Here is a 21,045-nt window from a genome sequence, read left to right on the forward strand (position 1 = left end):
CAGGTGCTCCCAGAGCACAGCAGCATCTCAGGCGCCCACAGGATACTGTCTCTTGCTCATTTTACAGGGAGTGAGTCCTTAAACACTTGGAACACCGGTGTGCGAAACCCCTCAGCGCTCTGCGATGGAGCAATACACTGAGGCCCCACTGGCCTGTGCTGGAGAGAGCTGGCTGGAAACACTGCAGCAGGCTGACATTTGAGGTCACTGCTCCTTCTGCCATCCAGGGTCCCCCCAGGACACAAAACCATGTGTGCAACAAAAACAAGCTGCAACTGTGTTTGTGAGCCTTCTTGGAGTGGCAGTGAGCAGCAGCCAGCTCATCCCTCTTCACTGGGGTGCTGCCCATGGTGCCGTGCCCACACATACAGACGAGGTCGTCCAGTGGGCAGCTCCAGTGCTGGGCAGAGACAGCACCAGGGAGCAGCAGGAGAAGGGCAGGGGTGACATTTTCAGCAACCCCGGGTCCCACCCAAAGCATCATTTCAAATCAAGGTTCATAGCCTGACAGGGAAAAAACCCAGCCAGTGCCAAGAGCAGTCTCTTCAGCAAACCACAGCTTTATCTTATCTGGAGACCTTGTTCCAGCTAATTTAACCATTAGACTGAGCATGCCTCAGCTGTCAATGCCCTCTGATAAGAATCTGTGGGTGAGGCTCTATCCTGAAGCATCAGGCGCCAGCACTCCCCGATGGCATGGCAACAGCCCTTGGAAAACCTGGGCTGTCTCATGTGTTTGTTTGGGTGGTGTTGTTACGGCCAGGGTTATCCCCTCCCTTGGCAAGAGTGAGCACCCATTCCCCAGCTCCATCTGTGGGTTTTTTTGTGCAAGGTCCTTGCAGACCCCAAGAGTTTCTTGGGCTCCTGGGGCAGGGCTACAAGTCAAGACCTCCTGGGTGTGCCAGAGCTGCCTGCCCAAATATCTCCATCAAGCATCTTGGCCTCTGGTGACTACGGCAGAAACAATTGGAAAAGCCACTGGCATTTTTGCAGGCAGGGCGGTGACATAAGCCAATTTGGGTTTGTTTTGCTAGCACAGCAAGAAAAAACAGCTATTTCCATGTAGCAGACCATCCCATCTGCCCAGACAGCAGCTCCAGGCTCCCCCTCCTGTCCCCCCCTTAGTGGAGTGGGGTAGGGGCTCCCACAGTTCTCACAGCTCCCCAGCACACTTGCACAGAGAGGAGATGATGCACCAGTGAGGGCATGACCCAGGGGCCAGTGGCACCCCCGTCCAGCATTGTCCCAGCACTCTCACAGCTGCGAGTCCTACAAAATCTCCCTCCGTGGCCATATTTCAGCCCGCACTTGTGCAAGTCAAAGGCCCTCTCAGCCAAGACTATTTGTCGTAAAATATGCGCTACACAACCCGCCATGGAACTCTAATTTGACAAGAAAATTATAGGATGGCTTAAAACAAGCCCAGCAGAAGCTGGGGGGAGCTTCCAGGCACATGATCCCATGAAAGGCCCGCGAGCTGCCGGAGCCGCAGCGCAGCGAAGCTGCTCGGTGTGCCCTGCAACAGGGGCTGGCGGGCTCTGCCCCCACTGGCCCTCCAGCACCTCCGGATTTGCACATGGCTAATCCCATTACCAGACAGACAGGAAAACAACAGCACGAAGGCGGCTGTCAGGGCAAATTACACCCTAAGGAAAACCTCTGGGATACGTCTTCATAAAGCTGACAGGTGACTGCTGGCTGGGAGTAATTGTGAACAAGATGGCAGTGGGAAAAGCCTTCCAGGAGTGGGGGGCTTGGGGAAGGGGCTTGGAAAGGAGCACTCTGGGGGTTTCTGGCACACCCACCAGCACACTGCCATTGGTGCTGGAAAGCCCCAAATGGTTTGAGCCTGTGAAATACGCTCGCTGCCACGCCAAAATCTGTGTGCTCAGTGCCCTCGGGGACACAGTGCAGAATCGTCCTGCCGCGGGCATGGGCAATCACATGTCAGCTTCCAGCTGAAACTGTAAAAACACTTCCAGGCCAGTTCAGGCAGCTGGCTGCCCCTGCAGCCCCATGTCAGGTCAGCTCTCACCCTCAGAGCCAGGGTGTGAATTATCATCACGCAGTTAATGTTACACTGCACAAGCAATAACAAACAAACACAGAGCCACGCGCCAGCTCCCGGCTCAGTGCGGATGGAGCACGCAGGGCTGCCCACGTGGGGACACAACATGGACACGGCTGGGACTTCCATCCATGGAACAAAAGGGTGTGGTAGCCCTCGTCCGCCTTTCCAACCCTGCCAAGACATGGAAAATCTCCTCCAATTTCATCCAGGCTCTCCTGAGTACAGTCTGGCCAAAGTCTCCGCTACCATCTGCGCTTTTCTGCAAGCTTTCCATTAGCGGCAGCCCCAGGAAACCTCCTGGCTAAATCCTGCTGGGGAGGATTTGGTACAGTTTCCTGGCGTGGCCTGGCTGTTTCTGTTGTGGCTATCAAATGGAGCCGGGATTGTCAAGGAAGCAAAATCTGCCGCTTTGGAAAGCTGCCCAGTGCCCAGGTGGCATTGCCTCTGCCTGCCAGGGAGAGGCACATGGGTGCTGGGGGTTGGCAGGGACTGTGGACACTACTCAGAGGCTACTCACAGGGGATCTGTGCCAGGGATCACCTCCCCAGCCTCCCTGGCAGCACCGGTTGCCCTGGGCTGGGTCCAGGCTGTTGACGCCACACCTTTTATTCCTGGTTAAAAATTCACTGGAGGTGAGGCAAAGGGATGCAGAAGTGTTTGCTCTCTCTGTGAGCACACTGCTCAGCGTGGTCATGCCATGGCAGTGGAGCAGGAAGGTGAAAAGGATATGACTACTGTGCTCTGACATACCCAGGCACGACAGAGGGCCAGGACAGAGCAGGAGAGAGAAGAGGAGGAGAGGAGGAGAAGTCACAGGTTTGCACAGCCATTATCAGCCTGCACACCTCCATCCCATCAGCATAGGTATTCCTCCCCCAGCAGTCTGCCCCAGGGCACTCGAGGTGCCCCTTGAGCTCCCCGGGATGGTTCCCAGCTGCTCACCCTACCTGAAAACCTAAAGGCTGGTGCAGAGCTCAGCCTGCAGCCTGGGGTGTTCCCTCGTTGATGCCCCCAGGCAGGAACCAGCTGGGGAGCCAGCACCATCCTCACCAGTGTCACAGCCAGAGCCTGCACCAGCAGCTCTCCCTGCGTGACAGCCCAGGGCACTGCCCGGGCAGGGGGGTTTACAGCCCAAATCCTCCTCTGCTTGGTTTTGTGCCATTCCTTCTTCTTCATCCCTGCCTGCTCTCCTGCACCCTCTCCAGTATTTACACCCAGTTCTTTAACCTCCTACTGGGACCAAGCCAAAGCTCGGCCAAGCCAGGAAGAGCCCCTCTGCTGACTTCAGGGAGTATCTGAGCCGGCTCTTGGCCCTTGTGGAAACAAGCTGTGCTTACTGGGTCACTTTTAATATCCCATCTTAAATCACATCTTCCAGCACTTCATCCCTTTTGGCTCCTGTTTATTGACTTCCCAGCAAATGCTTTAAATCTGTCTGGCTTCACTGCTTGGCTGTGCTGCTCTGGCCCCCAGCATATCAGAGCTGTCCTGTCCTGCCATCTCTCTGCATTTCAGGACCCCTCCACACGTGATGGTTGCATCTCCCTCCCCTGCATGGACTGGCTCAGATGTACCCAGGGCTGCCCTCATCATTCCTACCCCTACCAAGTCCTTTCCTGGTGTTTTCCATGTGTGTAACCCGCTGTGCCTCTCTGGGACCAGCCTTTGTACACTCTCCGTCCCTTTTCTGGGTCATAAAGAACAGCACAAGCTGTGCAGCCCTGTTTCTGATGGCACAGGCACCCTCAGCCTTCTCTTGAGAAGCACCACTAGGTGACAATCCTGCTCCTCCCACAGCCTGGGGACACCCAGGCTGGCACCCATCACCCAGACTGCCCTCAGAATAGTTTGACCAGCTGGTGAGTTCTCTACTGAGCTTTGCTGGCTCCCAAGAAACCTGGGAGCCAGCAAGTGAAGTGGCCCAGGACAAATTCACAGGGCTTGGGGGATTTCCAAGCAAAGCTGCATCTACTTTGTTCTCTATTTTCATCTGTACCCTGGAGAGCATGTCTGTAATCACCAGAGCCCTCTGACTTTTTTACCCCACTAGCAAGTCCAAGCTGAAAAAAAAAAATATTTGACATCCCTGAGGGGAAGGATGTTTTCCAAGCCTCAAGAGAAGGAGCACTTTCAGCTAACATAGGCCTCCCAAAAATAAATACAAAAATGCACCAAGGATTAGAGGCCAGAGCTGCCTGAGCACAGTGCCCCTCTGCTGTGCCTGTGCCCTGGTCCCCACACTGACCCATCAGCACAGGGCCAGCTCCAGCCCCTCAGCACATACAGATAATCCCAGATAGGACCCCAAAGCCCTCCTACAGCCTTCAGGTTCCTGCTCTTAACACCCACCCTGTGGGTATCTGCTGTACCTGAGGGACACTTTCTGTCACGAGGGATGCCCAGTCCCTCCACCTCCCTGCGGGTGGGTGAACACTGCCCACCCAGAGCCTGAGCAGCCAGGTTGTGCCCTTAGGCGTAGCAGGATGCTGTGATATTTTCAGGCTTCCCAGCACTCCCCTGAGCAGCAGAGCCGAATTTTGTCTATTTTTAATTTCATTGCATTCCTTCAGTAAAACTCTCATGGGGAGAAGAACATGTAAGGAGGAAAAACAAAAAAAAAAAAAAAAAAAAAGAAAGAGAAAGGAGTTGAGGGGAAAGCCAACCCCAAATCAAAACAAAATCCTGTGTTTGTTACTGCCTGGGAGCAGGCAGCAGCTGGGATGCTGTACCTGCCCTGCCCCTTATCCCTTCACACCCAGAACTAGCCCAGGAACAGCAGGGCATGCCCTTCCATCCCTGCCGCCCCTTCCCTGTCTCAACACCACTGGCTTAACTGGTCCCAGCAGCCCTGCATCAGCTCCTGCCATCCCCCCAGCCATACTCTGGGTCGCAGGTGAGGTCCCAGGTGTGCTTGGCTCCCTGCTGCAGTGAGCATCCCACTGAAGGCTCCCATCGAGGGGGCAGGGACAGTGCCCCTGGTGGGATCCTGTTGGGATTGCTGGGCACACAGCATGGAGCCAGATAGGTGCTGAGAAGGAACATGAGCCTGTGCAGTCCATCAGGGAAGCTCCCTGCTGCAAGGGATCGCCACAGGCTGGCAAAGATATTAAGCTCATTAATTAATGATAGGAAATAAGAGTTGCAAGGAGATACGGATTCATGTCAAGGGCTTTGCTGGCAGCTGTACTAGGCCCTGAGTGAGCGATGGGAACCCCCCACTTCAGCACTGCTGCTGCTACGTGGGGCAAACTTGGCAAATTTTGGCTGTGAGGGCCCAGCTGCGGGTCAGGGGAGGAGCCGGCAGAGCGACACTGCTCTGATTTACACCGCAGCCTTGTCCCTAAAGCATCCCAGGGGTCAAGTCTCTATAGAAACCCCACCAAAACATGAACACACAGAGCCCAATTCCCGACCCAGAAACTGCGCTGCCGAGCCCTCTGTGCCTGGGAAAAGGCTCCACGCCGCTGGGATCACTGCCAGGACGGAAACAGCACTGCTCCGCCGGCTGCCTGAGCCCGGGAATGCCGCTGCGGCCGCAGCCTCCCTGCTGCCGCTGCTCTGCAGTTGTGCCCGCTGCATTTCCCAGCCGTGCCCGGGCCAGGAGCAAGGCCAGGGGCTGTGGCTGGCAACCAAGCCCGTTCTCCTGCACGGCAATGGAGCAGCTCCAAGGATCCAACACGTGGCGGGGGCCACCCGGTCTCTGTTTTCCCCAGCAGACGGGGCCAGTGGGAGGCCGAGGTCCCAGGGGGGCACGGCCAGCAGGCAGCCCAACGGGGTTCTTGCAAGAACGTGACAGAAGGGACGAGCCGGAGCAGCAGTTCCCAGAACCGGTGTTTGCCTTGGCAGCCCCAGGCTCCGTGCCTCACTCTCCAGACGCCCAGCTCCTCGGGGGAATCGCTGCATGTCTAAAACCAGGGCTGGCAGCGGGGTGGCATCTGGCTGGGGACAGGGCAGCTCACAAGGGCTGGGGGGTGGCCAATGCCCCCACAATGCATTCCTGCCCCGCTGCTGCCAGGCTGAGCTTTCCTAATGGCAGCCCCACTCAGGCACTGTGCCTGCTCAGCAAGCTCAGGCTGGGGGGAACAATGTCACCTGCTCTGTAACTTCTGTCCATTAGTTTTCCACTTCCCAAAGTTGGCAAGGACCCCATCCCACCCCATCCCATCTGCATGGCCAGCACAGCTTCCTACAAGCCTGTTGTGCTCACAGCACAGGGAACAGCTCCTCAGGAGGAGCTCAGGCCTGGGCAGCTCAGGCTCAGCTGGAACGGTTCAGTCTGGCCTCAGGAGGAGCCAGCTGGGCTAGGACCATAGCAGCCGGGTCCTGGGACCAAAAGGATGCTGTGTGGTGTGCACAGCTTCCCCCACCTCCACCTGGAGCTGAGCTGCACAACACATCTCTCAAAACCTTTATTGTCAGCAATAACAAAAGTCAGCCCTGCGGCAGCACAGGGGGCCCAGAGAGAGTGGGGTGCTGGCACCCAGGGCTCGCTGGGGTCCCCTGCACCAGCCCCCTCCCTGTTCTCCTGGGCAGCAGCAGGGCTGGGTGTGCACGGGGGGACGGGTGAGACAGGGGGCACGTGTCATTCTCCAAAGCAAGGAGCACATTTACAACTGCTTATAAATAAACAACAACAATGAGAAACCTCCAGCTCTGGGAAGCAGGGGGAGGTCCTGCTGCCCAGGCCACCACCCCAATGCGCTCTGTCCTCCAAAGGTGGGGAAAGGAGAGCCCCCTCCACCAGGGCTGCAGCTCCCAAGTGCCCCCTGGCACAGGCTCTTCCTCCAGGGGGATCATGCTGGGGGAGCACCAGCCTAAACCAGGTGCCTGGGTGCACCTACAGGGATTCAAGGATAGGGGGGTAGGGAGGTGCCAGACCTAACGGTGGACAGAGCCAGCTGTGGGACCCAGGGAGAGTGAGAGCCAGGGCATGGAGCCTGGGAAGGGCCAGGAGAAGGGCAGTGCTGCCAGGTGTCACACATCTCCCGCCACTGGTGAGGAAGAGGACTGGGCACCCTGACCCCAGCCCCAAGCACTGAGGGACAGCATGGAGCACCCTCCCACAGTGGGACTCCTGCCACCACCCTCCCCCCATCCTCAGCCCTTCGGGTGCCACCCACCATCCCCTGCACCCAGGGACATCCCCACACCTGCCCTGCTGCCTCCCACGCTCGGGGGGCTGGTGGAAGGGGTGGGGAGGGCAGAGCGCATTGGGAACCACCAGAGATACCTTCTACCTTTGCCTTTAAACACCAAAGCTTATATTAGAGACTATGATATATAACCCAGGGGCAGGGCTGTCCTGCCCGGAGTAGACAGCAGAGAGGGTGCAGCTCCATGGCCAGCCTGGTGAGGGTCTGCTCCAGCTGGGAGCAGGAGGTTAGTACAGGAGGGGCACAGAGCGGGCGGGCAGGCGGGCGGGGACGCTGTCTAGGGCTGGTTCTTCGCCTCAGGGTCTTTGTCGTAGATATAGCTTCCCACAGCTCCGGTGTTGACACCTGCATGGGGCAAGAAACAGGAGGGTGAGGACACGGACAGGAAGGTGGCGTGCTCCAGGGAGATGTCCCCTCTGGGTGGTGGCGTGAGCACCAAGAGTGGCAGCCCACGCAGGGCCCATGTCCCTGGACTGGGTCCCTACCCCACGTGCCCCAGGCACTCACCCTTTGGCCCGAAGAGGATCCCGTAGCAGGGCTTGTGGCAGTACGGCTGTCCATCGTGCTGTGCAGGGCAGAGAGAGAAACCTGTCACCTGGGCTGGGGGCCAGGGAAAATCCAGCCCCCAGGACATGTACACGTGGCTGGACACCTCTCTCGCTCTGCTTGTCCCCTGCAGACACCCCAGCACCCCCAGCACTTCCCCGGGCTGAGGGGATGGTCCTCCCAGCTCTACCCTCCTGCAAAGGCTGTGGGGGCCCATGGGGATGGCTTGGGACATCTCAGCTATGCCCCACTGGCATCCCCAAGTGTGCAGGCCAGGCTTCTAAGGCTGGGACACCCTTACCTCAGCGTGGCCCCCCGGGGTCAGCGTCTTGCTGCAGCGCTCACAGCGTAGGCAGGGACGGTGCCAATCCTTCCCCAGTGAAGTCACCTTCTCGGCTGGAGTGGGACAAGGAGGGAGGATCACACCAGCCCCCTGAACCATGCTGAGGGGAGCATTCCCCATGGGGGGTATCACAAAATCCCAACAGAGCACTCAGGATCTCCAGCCTTCTACATCCCTCCCACCCCTCTGGTGCCTCGCAGGTGACAGAGGATGGCTGAGGACAGCCATTACCACGTGGGAGGTGACAATGCAGATAAAGCCCTGCACCCAGGAGTATATCCACGAGGAGCCATCCCTGAAGGCCCTTCAGGCACATTCCTCCGTACCCACAACCCCCTCCCTGATCCAAAGCCCACTCCCAGCCCCATGCATGCATGCCCCGGCACACCCCATGGGCCCATGCCACCCTGAGGCCAGCACTCACTGCCCACTCACCACCTTACCAAAGTACACTCTCTTGCCACAGCGTGGGCACATGTTGGGCTCCCCGGTGAAGGTGGTGACACTGGAGGCTGGAAGAAAAGAGGACATGTGGATGGGAAGTGGGGGGACATCTCTGCCAGGACACACCTGAGTGGGGTGGACCCCGCGCCCCACACCATCACCAAATGTGGTGGCTCTGGACTGGCTGCCCAGCAGGGCAAAGGGCCAGGCTGCCTGTCCTGCCCGGCCCCTCACCTTTGCTGGGTCCCTTGGGAGGTGCAGCATTCACCTTCCTCTCCTCCACCTTCACCGGGTGCTCGATGGGTCCTGGAGCAGTCTGCCCCTCGATCTGCGGCTTGTCATAGATGTACGAGCCGGCACCGCCGATGTTCACCCCTGCAGAGGGGCACAGAGGGGCTGTGGGGGCCTGGGAGCACTCGAGGTCTCCATCATCCCCCCAGCCCCCTGTCCCACCTCCCGCAGCCCCGCTGAGCCAAGGGCCACTGCTGCATTTCAGCCCTGGCTTGCTTTCTCCTGACCCAGGCTTTTTCCAGCCACATCTGGGATAGGAGAGTGACTCCACCTTCTGTCGGAATGGGAATTTGTTTTTTTAAATATTAAAATGTAAAAAAAAGGGCAGCTGTCAGAATAGATTCCTTCCTCCCTCCCTCCCTCCAGCAGCTCTTCTCTCCCTCTGCACAAGCAGACAGCAGGCCTGGGACTGCAATTTGCTGGCTTGATGCTCAGCCCATGCTAGCCTGGCTTCTGCGATGTTGTTGAGGCCACAATTGGGGATGAGGGGACGTGGCCCCTCCTGCAGCCCTGAGCAGGCAGTGGTGGGGCACAGACATACCTTTGGGGCCAAACAGTGTGGCGTAACAGGGCTTGTGGCAGAAGGGCTTCCCATCGTGCTGGGGAGAGAGGGCAGTGTTAGGATGCTGAGTGGTGACCACAGTTCGCTCAGGAGCACTTCCATCCTCTGGTGTTCAGAGACCACCACGGCCATGCATACACCCTAAAATGCTCCCAGCTGTGGGTCTGCAGCACCAGCCTAACCCCACCTGAGCACTCAGGGGTTTTGCCTGCATCAACCACTCGGGCTGTTCTGCACATTGTGCCCTAGGCTTGCAGCACCAGCACCCCATGGCAGCTCAGCCAAGAGGCACCTCCACACCCTGGCCCAGCCATGTGGCACCAGACCCAGCAAGGCATCACCTCACTCCCTCAGCATCCCGTGCACAGCCAGGCCATTCTTGGGTGCTCAGAGCACCGTGGGAGCCCTGAGCTTCGCCTTTCCCTCGCCTTGGCTCAAGATCAGAGGCCCCACATGGGTGCTGGTCCCAGCCCAGCTGCTATCGACCCCACTATCGTCTGGGGTGATTATCACAGGAAAGCATGAGGCAGGCGATAAGCCCCGGAATTCCCCACAGACATTTCTCATGGGCCAGCTGGAACCGAGTCCAAGAAAAAAGAAAGAGTGTTTGTGGCTGGAGCAGGGGGCCAGCAGGGCTGCCACACACACTGCCCTGGGTAGAAAACCCACTGCGAGCCCCTTCTCAGGCAGGATCCCACCTCATTGCTTGCTTGGTTCCACTCAGCATCTCAGCCCTGCTCCTGCCCTCCATCCCTCTGCTGCAAGGCAAGGCCTCCTTGCTCACAAAGGGCAGGGTGGCAGCTGAGCAGCGGTGCCATGCCAAAGGCATGGGCTGGGACAGCCAGAGGTAAGGCCAGGGGAGTGAGAAGGCTGTGGTCTGACCAAAGGCAGCTGCAAAATATTGCAAGGCATAAATATGAGTGTGCTCACAGCGTTGCCATGCCAGAGGGGAGGGTAAACATTTAACTGGTCTCCCCACGACACCTTTCCAACCTAGCCTCCTCAAAGGAAGGGAGAAAGAGCAGGGAAGGGCCAAATCTGCTGTCAGCACAGTCAGTGGGGCTTGGCTGCCATCCCCTATGGGAACAGAATCCAACCTTATATGGAGAAGCAGCAAATCTTCTGGGCTTAACCGGGCCTGAAGCACAGATCCACCCGCGCAGCCCCGTCCTTGCCGGCAGGACAGGCCCCGCTTCCCCACCAGCTGGGGGCAACCAGCACAGCTGTCCCTGCTGCTCCCCAGCTGTGCCACCCGCTAAAGCCAAGCTAAGGAGCTGGTGACACTGTGGAATGACAGGTGCTGCCCAAACCCAGGGCACCGGGTGTCATGCTGGGACACTGCACAGCAAAAACACAGTTGCTCCCAAGTCTGAGCAGCTGCCACCACCAGCAGGGTGCCTTCACACTCCCAAGTGCTGGGTAGTGGCAGTGGCATCACACTCCAGCACAAGCCCCAGGGCACAGAGAGCACCAGTGGTGAGCTCTCATCGCCATGGCAACCCAGGCATTCCCCATTCTTGCTGTTTTTAACCACAGGTCAGTGCAGGCTCTCAGCACACACACGCCTCCAAAGCCTGTGCAATGCCCAAACAAGTCTGCCCAGTGCATGCCAAGCCCCACCACAGCCGCCCGGGAGCCCAGGGTGACAGAGGAGGGACACGTGGTGCCAGCACCACTCTGTGGCTTGCCCAGGGCTGTGCACAAGAGCACCCTGAGTTGTAGCAGCAGCGTTTGAAGCCACAGTGTGTGTTCCTGGGCTTGCATGCCGCGGGGACAGCGCCTCCACATGGCATCAGATATCTGCCCCAGCCCTGTTCCTAGGATTCCCATCCCACCAGGCCCCCCGAATGCCAGCACAGCTCCCACCCTGCCCGCCCTGGCAGCTCTTACCTCAGCATGCCCACCCGGGGTCAGAGTCTTGTTGCAGCGCTCACACTTCAGGCAGAACTTGTGCCAGTCCTTGCCCAGGGAGGACACCTTCTCGGCTACAGGGGACACGAGAGAGGGGTGAGCCACTGCCCAGCACCTGCTGAAGCCCCCGGGGAAGCCAGGCTGCGGCAACCACGGGGGGAACTCACTCAAGGGGGGCTGCTCACACTGCACACATCAGCCACGCTGCAGGAAACAGGGACCACTCTGCTGCTGCCCCCAGGGTCCCTGCAGCCCTGTGGGACGTGGGCACAAACCCCCCAGTCTCTGCCCCCCCCGTAGCACTGCACCAGCTATTAAGGAGATTAACCCTATCCCAGCTGAAAGCAGGACACCGCCCAGCTGCCATCCCACAGCTGCCTTTTCCCACACGCCAGTCCAGCAACGGTAGCATTTTCTTTCCCACTCCCCGTGTCTATTTTTACCCGCCACGTTACCCGGAATGACTTCACTCCCATTCAAATATTTGGCGTTTCCATGCCCACCCCGCCCGTTCAGTCACACTCCCCCCACGCACACCCAGCCTCTCCCCGGGGAGCCTCAGCTGCAGCTCCAGAGATGCTCCCGGCGCTGCTCCCAGGAGGACGGGATGACAGACAGCCTCCACTGTCACCCAGGATGGACATTTGACCCTGGAAAACACCTGTCCCTTGGGCGTGCGGGTGCTCCTTAACCCCAGCCCGGGAGCAGGCACGACGTGCAGATGGGCGCATGGCCACAAACATGTCCCAGCATGACACTCGCTGCCGGCACTGGAAACAGTATCAGAGCATCAGTGGGCAAATTCGGGGAAGGCAAATGCTTTGAGACTGGTTATGTGAGTACAAATACAATCCTTCCGTCTGGCACGGAGATGCAGGTCTCCAGGAGCACCCTGGGAGGCAGCACGGGCTGCCACTGCTCGCCTTGCATCCCCAGCCTTGCACCATCCCTTCTCCCTCCCAGCTCCTGGGCGGCCCAAGGCTGCCTTGTGCCCCCCACGGATTCCTGCTGGCCCTCCCTCTGCCCTGCACATGTGCAGAGACAGCTGGAAAACGCTGTGAGCCCGTTAAAGCCACCGTAAAACTAAATCAGGAGAGCCAAATAAAATATTTAACAAGCAAATAAAAGCGTAACCAGAGCCGGCCCCACTCCACGAGAAGACCTCCTCCGCGATGTCGGGTTTCCCCCCGAGGACCTCAGCAAATGTCACCTGTTTGCATCCGCTCCAGATGGGGGTCAAGAGCTCCCCAAAGGGCAGGTCCTGGCTTCCAGAGCCACCCTCCTCCCAAGGCAAACAGCTGCATCCGGGGCATGCCACAAGGCCAAGATAAGCCGAAACAATGCCATCACCACCCAAAAATTCAATCCCGGTGCAAAGCAGGATGGCCGGTGGCAGGAGGGGCAGCGTGAAGGGGCCATTGCACCAGGGTGCACAGGAGACTCCTGAGAGTATCCCCAAGCAAGCACGTGGGAGAGGGACTGCGGGGACTCGCATCAGTCAGAAGAAACTCCAAATCCACCTCCCGGTGATTCACAAGCTGTTTAACCAAACACAGGCAGGAGCAGACAGCAGGGTGAAGGGATGCCCCACCACAGCCAGGGGTCTGTGCCTGCCTGCCCAAAGCTGCCAGGGCAAATCCCTGCTGGCTCCAAGCGCAGGGGCTCAGGGGAGCTCATGTCTCCCCAGCCCCTCACAAAAGGCAGCACACAAGGAAGGCGCCAGGGCCAGAACTGCGCTCCTTTTCCTCTGCAGCCCTCATCTGTCTCTGAGAGCAGAGAACCAGCCGCAGGGTAAACAGCCCCCAGGCCCTCCAGACCCCAGGGATTCCCCAAAAGCAAGGGGAATACGGAGATCCCAGCACCCCACTGCCCTGGGAGCATCGCAGGAGCCCTGCATCCTCCCAGCCCCCCCGGCAGGAACGGGTGCCTCCCCGGGGTGACCAGGGAGGGAAACGGAGCGTGATGGGCTGAAAGCCGAGCCAGGGGCTCGGGGCCAAAGAACCACTCGGCTTTGTCACAGTGGATGCACAGCCAGGCCGGGCTGTGCTCCGGCTGCGTCACCCCCGGCTCCCCCCGCTGCCCCGACCCAGCGCCGTCATGGCCACGGGTACAAAGCAAGGAGGAAGCTACTGGCGGATGTTTTCCAGAGGCCATTGCAATCATAGCTGGCCACAGCCCCCACCAGCTCCTTCCTGCTCCCGCGATACGCGATGCTCCCCCAATGACCCCCCCCCCCGCCATTATATTCCAGCAGATGGAAATCCTTGCTCCTCCCTGACGGATGCACCCCTCTGCCAATGCATCCCTCGGCCATGCAGAGCAAGAGGGATGTCACTGGCACCCACAGTGCGTGGCAGGGGATGGGGCAGGAGGCGGGAGGCGGCCGGGCGCACCCGGAGCACAGGGACAGCCCGGGAACCACGGGGGCTGCCCCGTGCCTCCAGATGGAAATGCCGCGCAGGCGCTGGTCAGGCATCCTCTGGCTGCAAACAAGGATTCCCGGGGGATGCATCCGGGACCGGCACAGCCGGGATGGCTTTCCAGAAGGCATTGTTTGCAGCGAGCAAAGGAAGCAGCTTGGAGCCACCCCAGCCCATTTCCAGGGCAGCAGCCTGTGGCCACACCATCCCATAAATCACTGCGGAGGGAAAGAACCAGCGCCCAGATTTCCTGTCACTCGGCCACAGCTGCTCCGCTATTGCATCAGCCCCAGAGGAAAAGTCTCTGGCCACATCCTCCTGCTGCTGGGGGGGAGCCCCGCTCCTCACCCCAGCAACCCCAGGGGTCACCTCAGCACCGGCACTGCAAGAGCAGCCTGGGGCAGAGCAGTGCCGGGGCTGTGTCCAGCTCTGTGCAGGGAGCATGGGATGGCACCGGCTCGAGGGCAGACACGTCACTGCACCCTGCCTCTGCCACCAGATACGATGCCCCCTCCTCTCCGCATCACACCGAGTGCACGCACACCCTGCTCTGGTCCCTGAATCCCACGCTTAGACACTCAGCCCTCAAGCCAGCCAGATTTAAAACGGCTGTGCAGCACCCCCTGGAAGGGCAGAGTTAAGGGTACTTGACTGCAGGAATTTGGCCTCTGGCACACGTGCGTGGCTCAGGGGTTTGCCAGCCCTGTGTTACCCACACTGCCGTGGGCGGGCACTGCGTGCCCATGGATAATAAACCTCTCCCCAGGGGAAACACCCCCAAGGAAAGGTGGAGCACAGCCAGGTCCGCGTCTGGCTGCAGGACGTAGCTGTGAGGTGGGTTTGCTCTGTGCAGGGGGTGCAGCTCACACTGCCGAGGGACGCCACCAGAGCTGGCAAAAACCAGAGGCCAGAAGCAGGCAAGCAGCCGCGGGGCTGTCAAGGCAGACTGATCCCATGGCTCCACAGCAGCCCCACCCCAGAGACAACGCGGCTCAGCCCTTAATTACCGCCGTGCCCAGACAAAGCAGCTGGGTCAGGCCAGAGGTGGGCGCATCCTCTCAGGACGGGAAGAGAGCATCCCTCCTCCCAGTTTCTGTGCCGCCGGCCGCGCCGAGCCTGCTCCAGTCCCTCGCACAGGTATTTCCACAGCCTGACGTCAGTGCTGCTCCCAGGCGGAGGCTAATTCAGCAAAAGGAATTGTAGCTGCAGCTGCGTCTCTGCAAAGGGCTGCGCTGTGCCCCGTCCATCCTACCAGAGCCCTGGGAGGGCACGGGGAAGGGCTGACAAGCCCAGTCTGGCAGTAAGGGTGCCAAATCCCCACAGGGGTCCAGCGACAGGCATCCCTGGCAGAGGGATGCTGTCAGACTGTAGATGCGCTTTGAAGCAGTTGCAGACACAAAGGAATGAAGAGAGAAAAGTGCAGGGAAACGAGCCTGGTAAATGGCTGGAAACAAAGCCAAGAGCCGTGAGCCAGCAGCCTCATCCCCTTCCCAGTTCCTCAAAAGTGGCCAAGAGATGGAAAAGGTGGAAGGACAGGTTGAGGATTTCCTGCCATGCCCTGCCAGGCCATATCCCAGCCATGCTGCCCTGCCAAGGGTCTGTGCTGCCTTCCTGTGCCCCTCACCCCATCCCCACCCCTGCCCTCCTCAGGCACAGCCAGGCAGCTCCTCTCCCCCATCCCACAGCCGGTGCTGACGGTTACACCGCACCCTGATTTGTGGCCAAACATATATATTTAGCTTCCCTGCAGCAAGGCAAGGCAGCCCTCCAGGCCTTGGGCTCCCTCCAAGTGTGCAACAAAGCCAGCTCAGTACAGCCTTGCTGCAGAGCAAGGGGGGAACAAGGAATATCCCAGGCAGGGGCTCCCACTTCCAGCCAAGGGGAGGGACAAGGTCTTCCCTGGGATCCAAGCCCCCGCATAGCCGAGCCACTCGGGTGCAAGCAAAGGTTGTTTGATTTCCAGCCACAGCCCCAGTGCACAGCATGGCTCCCATCCACCCTGCTGCTCCCTGCCTCTCCTCTGACAGAGCCTCACCTCCTGCAGGCACTTCCCTGGCCAGGAGCCTCCAATCTCCCACTCCAGTTTGCAGGGCCAGCAAGTCCCTCACCATTTTCCACAGGGCTTCATCAAGCAGCATCTGCATGGGATGCGTTTGAGGTTGGGCAGCTTGACAGTGTCTGCTGGGAGAGGATCAGCAGGGTTTCCAGCCAGCCACTGGGTTCAGCCAGGGCTGAGCCCAAGGAATCAGCTGCTTTCCAGCTGCATAGCAGCCCCACATGTGAGGCAAGGCAGGCAGGACCCCGACGGAGGCAGGAGATGCAGCCCACACTGCCGAGGGGCACCACCAGAAAATCAGAGTCCAGCCTGCAGCCCTCCCCTCACTCGCCACACAGCCAGGAGCAGAGTGGCCAGTGAGAGCCGGGCACGGGCAGGCCCACACACAAACCATTCCTGGGTAGCTGCTGGTTCAGAGCACAGTGCTCCTTCTGCACACTGAGATGTCATCTCTGGCAGGCAGTGCCGGGAGAGTAAGACAGTTTCCTGGCCCGTTTCAGCAAGAGAGGATTCTGGGACATGCTGGAGCAACTAAGCCTGTCAAAGTGCGCCTCCTTACCTCCCCACCCTGCTGGGCCCCCGCAGCTCCAAGCAGGGTTTGGCCCAAGGCCGTGGGCAACACAGTGTGAACAGAGATGGCAGTGGGAGAGGATGCTCAGCATCTCCCTTGGGGCTGCAGCACTGGTGCTCCCCATGGCCAAGTGCACAGCAGGATGGTGGGACAGCTCTCCCCATCCTCATGCCAGGACCCATCTCCCACCATCACCTCTCTGGCAGCTTCAGGGCCCTTGGCAGGAGCAATGGGCACCACCATCCCACCACAACCAGAAGTGGCACCACAGCTCATGCTCCAGGCTCTGTATTTGATTGCAACGCTGCGGTGACAGATTTTCCATTACTTCTTGCTTGGGCGTTCCTGCTCTGCCTTTCCTTGCCTTTTCTTTCCAGTCCCATCACCTCACCTTTCCCCATCCCTGTGCTCCTGCCAGGGATAGGGAGGGAGGATGGGAACAGGAGGATCTGTGTCTGCCTAGAAGCTGGGACACGGGTGCAGGACTCTACAATCCAGACACGCAACTGAGTCACCCAGGACCAGCCCTGGGTTTGCAGGGAGCTGCCTGCCAGCTCCAAGCCTCCAGCACCCAGAGCCCCGGGAGCAGCACCGCTCCCCACAGCTGGCAGTGCCGGCACCACGCTGCCGCGAGCCCCAGCAAAGCCCAGTACACAAGAGCAAGGGGACCCAGCCCTCACACCACCCTGTTCCACACTCCCACAGATCATTTCCTGTAGCCCGTGCTATTTTCCTGAGGGAGAAACTAATGCTAATCAGCCTGTTCTTCAGCTTCCCACAGAGGTATCCCTCCCCCCGGCAGGGCCCTGCATGGGGAGCAGGGAAGTGGAGCATCCGTAGTTACCATTCTGCAAGGTCCACTCACACTCCGAGACCTGGGGGCAAGCAGTTCCCAAGGAGCCCAGGCCGCTCCGAGCTGGGAAGCCAGGGCTGTGCCGACACGGACATGCCGATGCTGCACTGGCTGCACTTGGAGAGCCACTCCTTTGTTAGGGACGGCTGTGATGGAAATCAGGCCCTCCTGCCTCTCCTGCCCCACCGTCTCCCTGCCTGGAGCCAAGGACAGTGGTTACTTATTAATTGCACAGTGGCTTCTGCAGCTTGAATTTCGCCGGGCTGACCCGCCGGGGCCGTGCGCTGCAGGGAGAGCACCCCACACCTGGCTGCACCCCGTGTCCTGCTGCGCTCCAGCCTGACCGTGGGGTCAGGCATCTGCTGCAGGCCCCTTGCAGCACACGGGGCTTGGGCCCTCCTTGCTTCCCAGATGGATGTGTCCATGTCCTCAGTCCATTCCTCCTCTGGAATTCCACCAGCAAACGAACCCTGGAGAGTACCTTTAAGGCTGGAGAGCTACTGAGTGACTCCCACCTGCTTTTAGCATGCACCTTTCCAAACAAATAGAGCAGCAGCCTCCCACCAGCCTTCACACTCCCCAGCACGTGCAGCGAGCTCCCCAAATGCCGTCTGCAGCCGGACCCCGCTGCACGTGTGCTTGCTGCATCCCTGGAGCTTGTGCCTGCCTCGTGCTTGGGATGGGAAAACAGGAAACCCCCTGCTGCCGCAATCGCCTGCTCTTCTGGGAAGAAAGGACGGGAGGCAGAAAGGCTTGGCCAGGGCTCCCGGTGACCCTGCAAAACTCATTTAAGGCTCAGCAGTGCAAAAGGGAGCTGGGGAAATGTGTGGCTGTTTGGCTGCAGGAGACTCTGGTCCCTCCAGAGCCTCCTGCCAGAAGTGATAACCCAAACCCAAGCCCAAGGCCAGCCCACTGCCACCTGCCAGCGCGGGATGGGAGCTGGCCCCGCAGCTGCCAGCAGTGCTGCTCCTCCAGTTAAACATTCACTTCATCCAGCCAACCTCCCAAAGCAGGGAAGTTAGCCCCAACCGTTTGTGGAAACAATGTCATAGACCTCAACCTCCTTTAAAAAAAAAAGTGGACAAAAAGCCAAAAAACTATTTTTATATTTCCCAGTGCTTTTTAAAGGAAAAAAGCTCATTCTGTAGCTCAGGAAACGCCCACATCCTCCTGACTGCGCAGGGAGGAGCCCACTGGATTTTTCCAGGGAGCATGAAGCAACAGGCATGCTGGAAATGAGTTTTCCATCGGTACCCGGGAGCGCCGGCGCTGGGCAGCCGCTCCGGCACTGCGCGGGGCCAGGAACAGGACCCGGCGGCATTTCTCACACATAACCCACGGCTGCAATCCCAGGCATCCGAGCAGCCCGAGCTGCCAGCGTTCATTCAGCACAGGCAGGGAGGCTCCCGAACAAGCGGGGCTTTATGAATCACCTCCCCGCTAAGCTTCGGGCCAGCCGAGGAATTCAGGAGCGACACCAAACCCCGGACGCGGTGCTCCCATTGCCTTCTCACCACACCACGCGGCCTATCGGGAGGAAAGCCCGGGATCCGCATCCCGGAAAGACGGCTCAGAGTTTGCATGTAGCTGTTATGCATTGGATAAACGGACTCAGGTTTATTCTTCCAGAGCCTGGGCGGTTCCTCAGGGAAAAGCTCAAGGCATCAACAGCGACATGCTCCAGCCTATCTCAGCTCTAAGCACAGAGAAGCTTGCTCCCGTTACAACTCACCTCCCCCCCACCCCCGAGGTTTCTCTCAGGGGCAGCATTCCCTGCGGGAAGGTGTGGGATGGGGGCTGGCACTCCCCCGCTGCCAGGCACCTGCCTCCCCCTGCCTGTAGGGCAGGGTGTCCCCACACGGGGCAGGAACGGGGAGCCACGGAGGAACAGAGACCGGGACAGGGACCACTGCACCTACAGAAACCCTCCTGGGGAGAGAGCTGGCACGCAGCTGGGCACGGGGTACAGCCCTGCTCCCCCCAGACCACATCCACGAGTCCCCCAGCAGATGGGGAGAGAAAAAGAGCACAGACACTGCTGTGGGCTGGCGCTTCTCCTCCTGGCACAGGCTGGCCTCCTCCTCCGGCAAGGCAGGGGTCCCTGAACCCAGCCCCAACCCCCCCACGCAGGGCAGGCTCATCCCTGGAGCGAGAGGAGCAACTCTGACCCCGGGTCAGTGCCCAGCTGGCTGGGCAGGCACTATTTTCTGCTTAAAAAGGAAAAGATTCACACAAAGAAAGACATCCAAGGGGCCAAGCCCTTCCCACCCACACACAAATAGGTTTATTTAAAGGAGGAAGACAGCAAATTCCTATTTCCCTGTGTTTACTTGGAGATGGCCGGAAAAGAATGAAAGCACCAATGCCTCCAATGCTCAAACATCATCAGGACCCTTTGGTATTTCTCCACCAAACAAACACACTGAGGCAACAGGGGCTGGACCCTGGAGCAGCGTGGGGAGATGGGCAGGGAGGGGTGTAGGGAGGCAGTGCCAGCCCAGCTGGACCCCGTGGTCAGCAGATCCCCGGAGGCAGCTCGGGCTGGAGTTCTGGATCCATTCCCAGAGCCACCCTGAACCCACAGAGCAGTTCCAAGGGTGCTCACCCAGGGGCTCAGGGCACTGCCGGGGAGGCTCCCGGCTGGGCACTGCCCCGCAGGGGGAAGCGGGCTGGGGCAGCTCATCGGGGAGCTTCAGGGAGGCACCAAGTCCAAGGATCAGCCCCTGCTTCCACCTCCACTCACCCCCGGCTCTCTACGAGGCGCTCAGCCCGTGCTGCCTGACAGGAGACACGCCAGCCCCTGTTCCCAGAGATCCTGACCAGCCACAACCCCAAGCAACGCCCTCGGAGACCTGCAGGGACTCGCTGCTGCCCTAACCCAGCCCAGGCGGGCTGAGATGGACCTCCGAGCCCCGGAGCTGCCTTTGAAAAAGTCCCGTGGAAACCCCAAACCCTTCATTAGCTCGCCCAGCTGGGAACAGCCTGCTGAGGGCTGGCTGCGAGGCCAGACGGGGAGGGGTGAATGGCACACCTGGGGCCAGGTTTGCAGGGAATCAAAGAAACCGGCTGGAAGAAGGTTTTGTTTGCACCTGCCACTGCCAACTTCCCTGCCCCAGGAGATCCCCCGAATCATGGGAGCCCCCTGCCCAGTACCGGCCCTGTCGGGTGAGCCGCGTTCCCCTGACCCGAGCCAGCAGGTACCTGGGGACAGGAGCCACCCCGCTCTCAGCACCCCAGGCTGAGGGCATACCCCAACCAGGGCTCCTCACCGCCTGCTTCCCCTCCTCAGCCCGGGATCACCCACACCCTCTGTGTCCCCTGTCCCAGGGCCAGCCGGCAGCAGTCCCCAGCACAGCCCGGGGATGCGGGGCAGGGCAGAGGGGTCACGGCCACTCCGGGGGGCCCCGGGGGAGAAGGAGCTGCTGCCGGACAGATCTCGGGGCGAGCCCCGCGGGGAGCTGCGGCGGAGCGGGGACCGGGGGGACACATCCCGGTGGGGGAAAGAGAAGACGAGGCGGGGGCTCAGGGAAGGGGAGGGCAGGGATGAGCGCAGCTCTGGGCTGGGGGACCGGTTTGAGGTCCCGGGGATGCATCTCGGCGCGGGGAAGGGAATGCGGGGCCGGGCCCCAGGGATGCGCTCACCGAAGTACACGGTCTTGTCGCACTTGGGGCACTTGGATGCCATGGCGGGAGAGCGGAGCCGAGCCGAGCCGTGCTGTGCTGTGCCGAGCCGTGCTGTGATGTGCCGCGCCGTGCGCCCCGCTCCGCCCGGCCCCCGCCTACCGCCGCCCGGGGGGAGCCGGGGCGGGGCTGCCCGCCCAGCG

At 60.0% G+C, this 21,045-nt stretch overlaps 1 protein-coding gene across 1 annotated transcript; it reads right to left on the reverse strand.

Moving 5' to 3' along the window:
• Positions 1-6,464: 6,464 nt before the first annotated feature.
• CRIP2 (cysteine rich protein 2) lies at positions 6,465-21,045 on the reverse strand. Its single transcript, XM_039556225.1, has 8 exons — positions 20,864-21,045; positions 11,301-11,395; positions 9,390-9,447; positions 8,792-8,932; positions 8,557-8,625; positions 8,072-8,166; positions 7,732-7,789; positions 6,465-7,569 (listed from the first exon to the last, which is right to left on the reverse strand). The coding sequence occupies exons 1-8, from the start codon at positions 20,904-20,906 to the stop codon at positions 7,502-7,504; spliced, it is 627 nt and encodes a 208-aa protein (XP_039412159.1). The 5' UTR covers positions 20,907-21,045; the 3' UTR covers positions 6,465-7,501.

The sequence above is a fragment of the Corvus cornix genome, chromosome 8 (assembly GCF_000738735.6).
Source record: "Corvus cornix cornix isolate S_Up_H32 chromosome 8, ASM73873v5, whole genome shotgun sequence".
In the NCBI taxonomy this organism is placed as follows: Eukaryota; Metazoa; Chordata; class Aves; order Passeriformes; family Corvidae; genus Corvus; species Corvus cornix.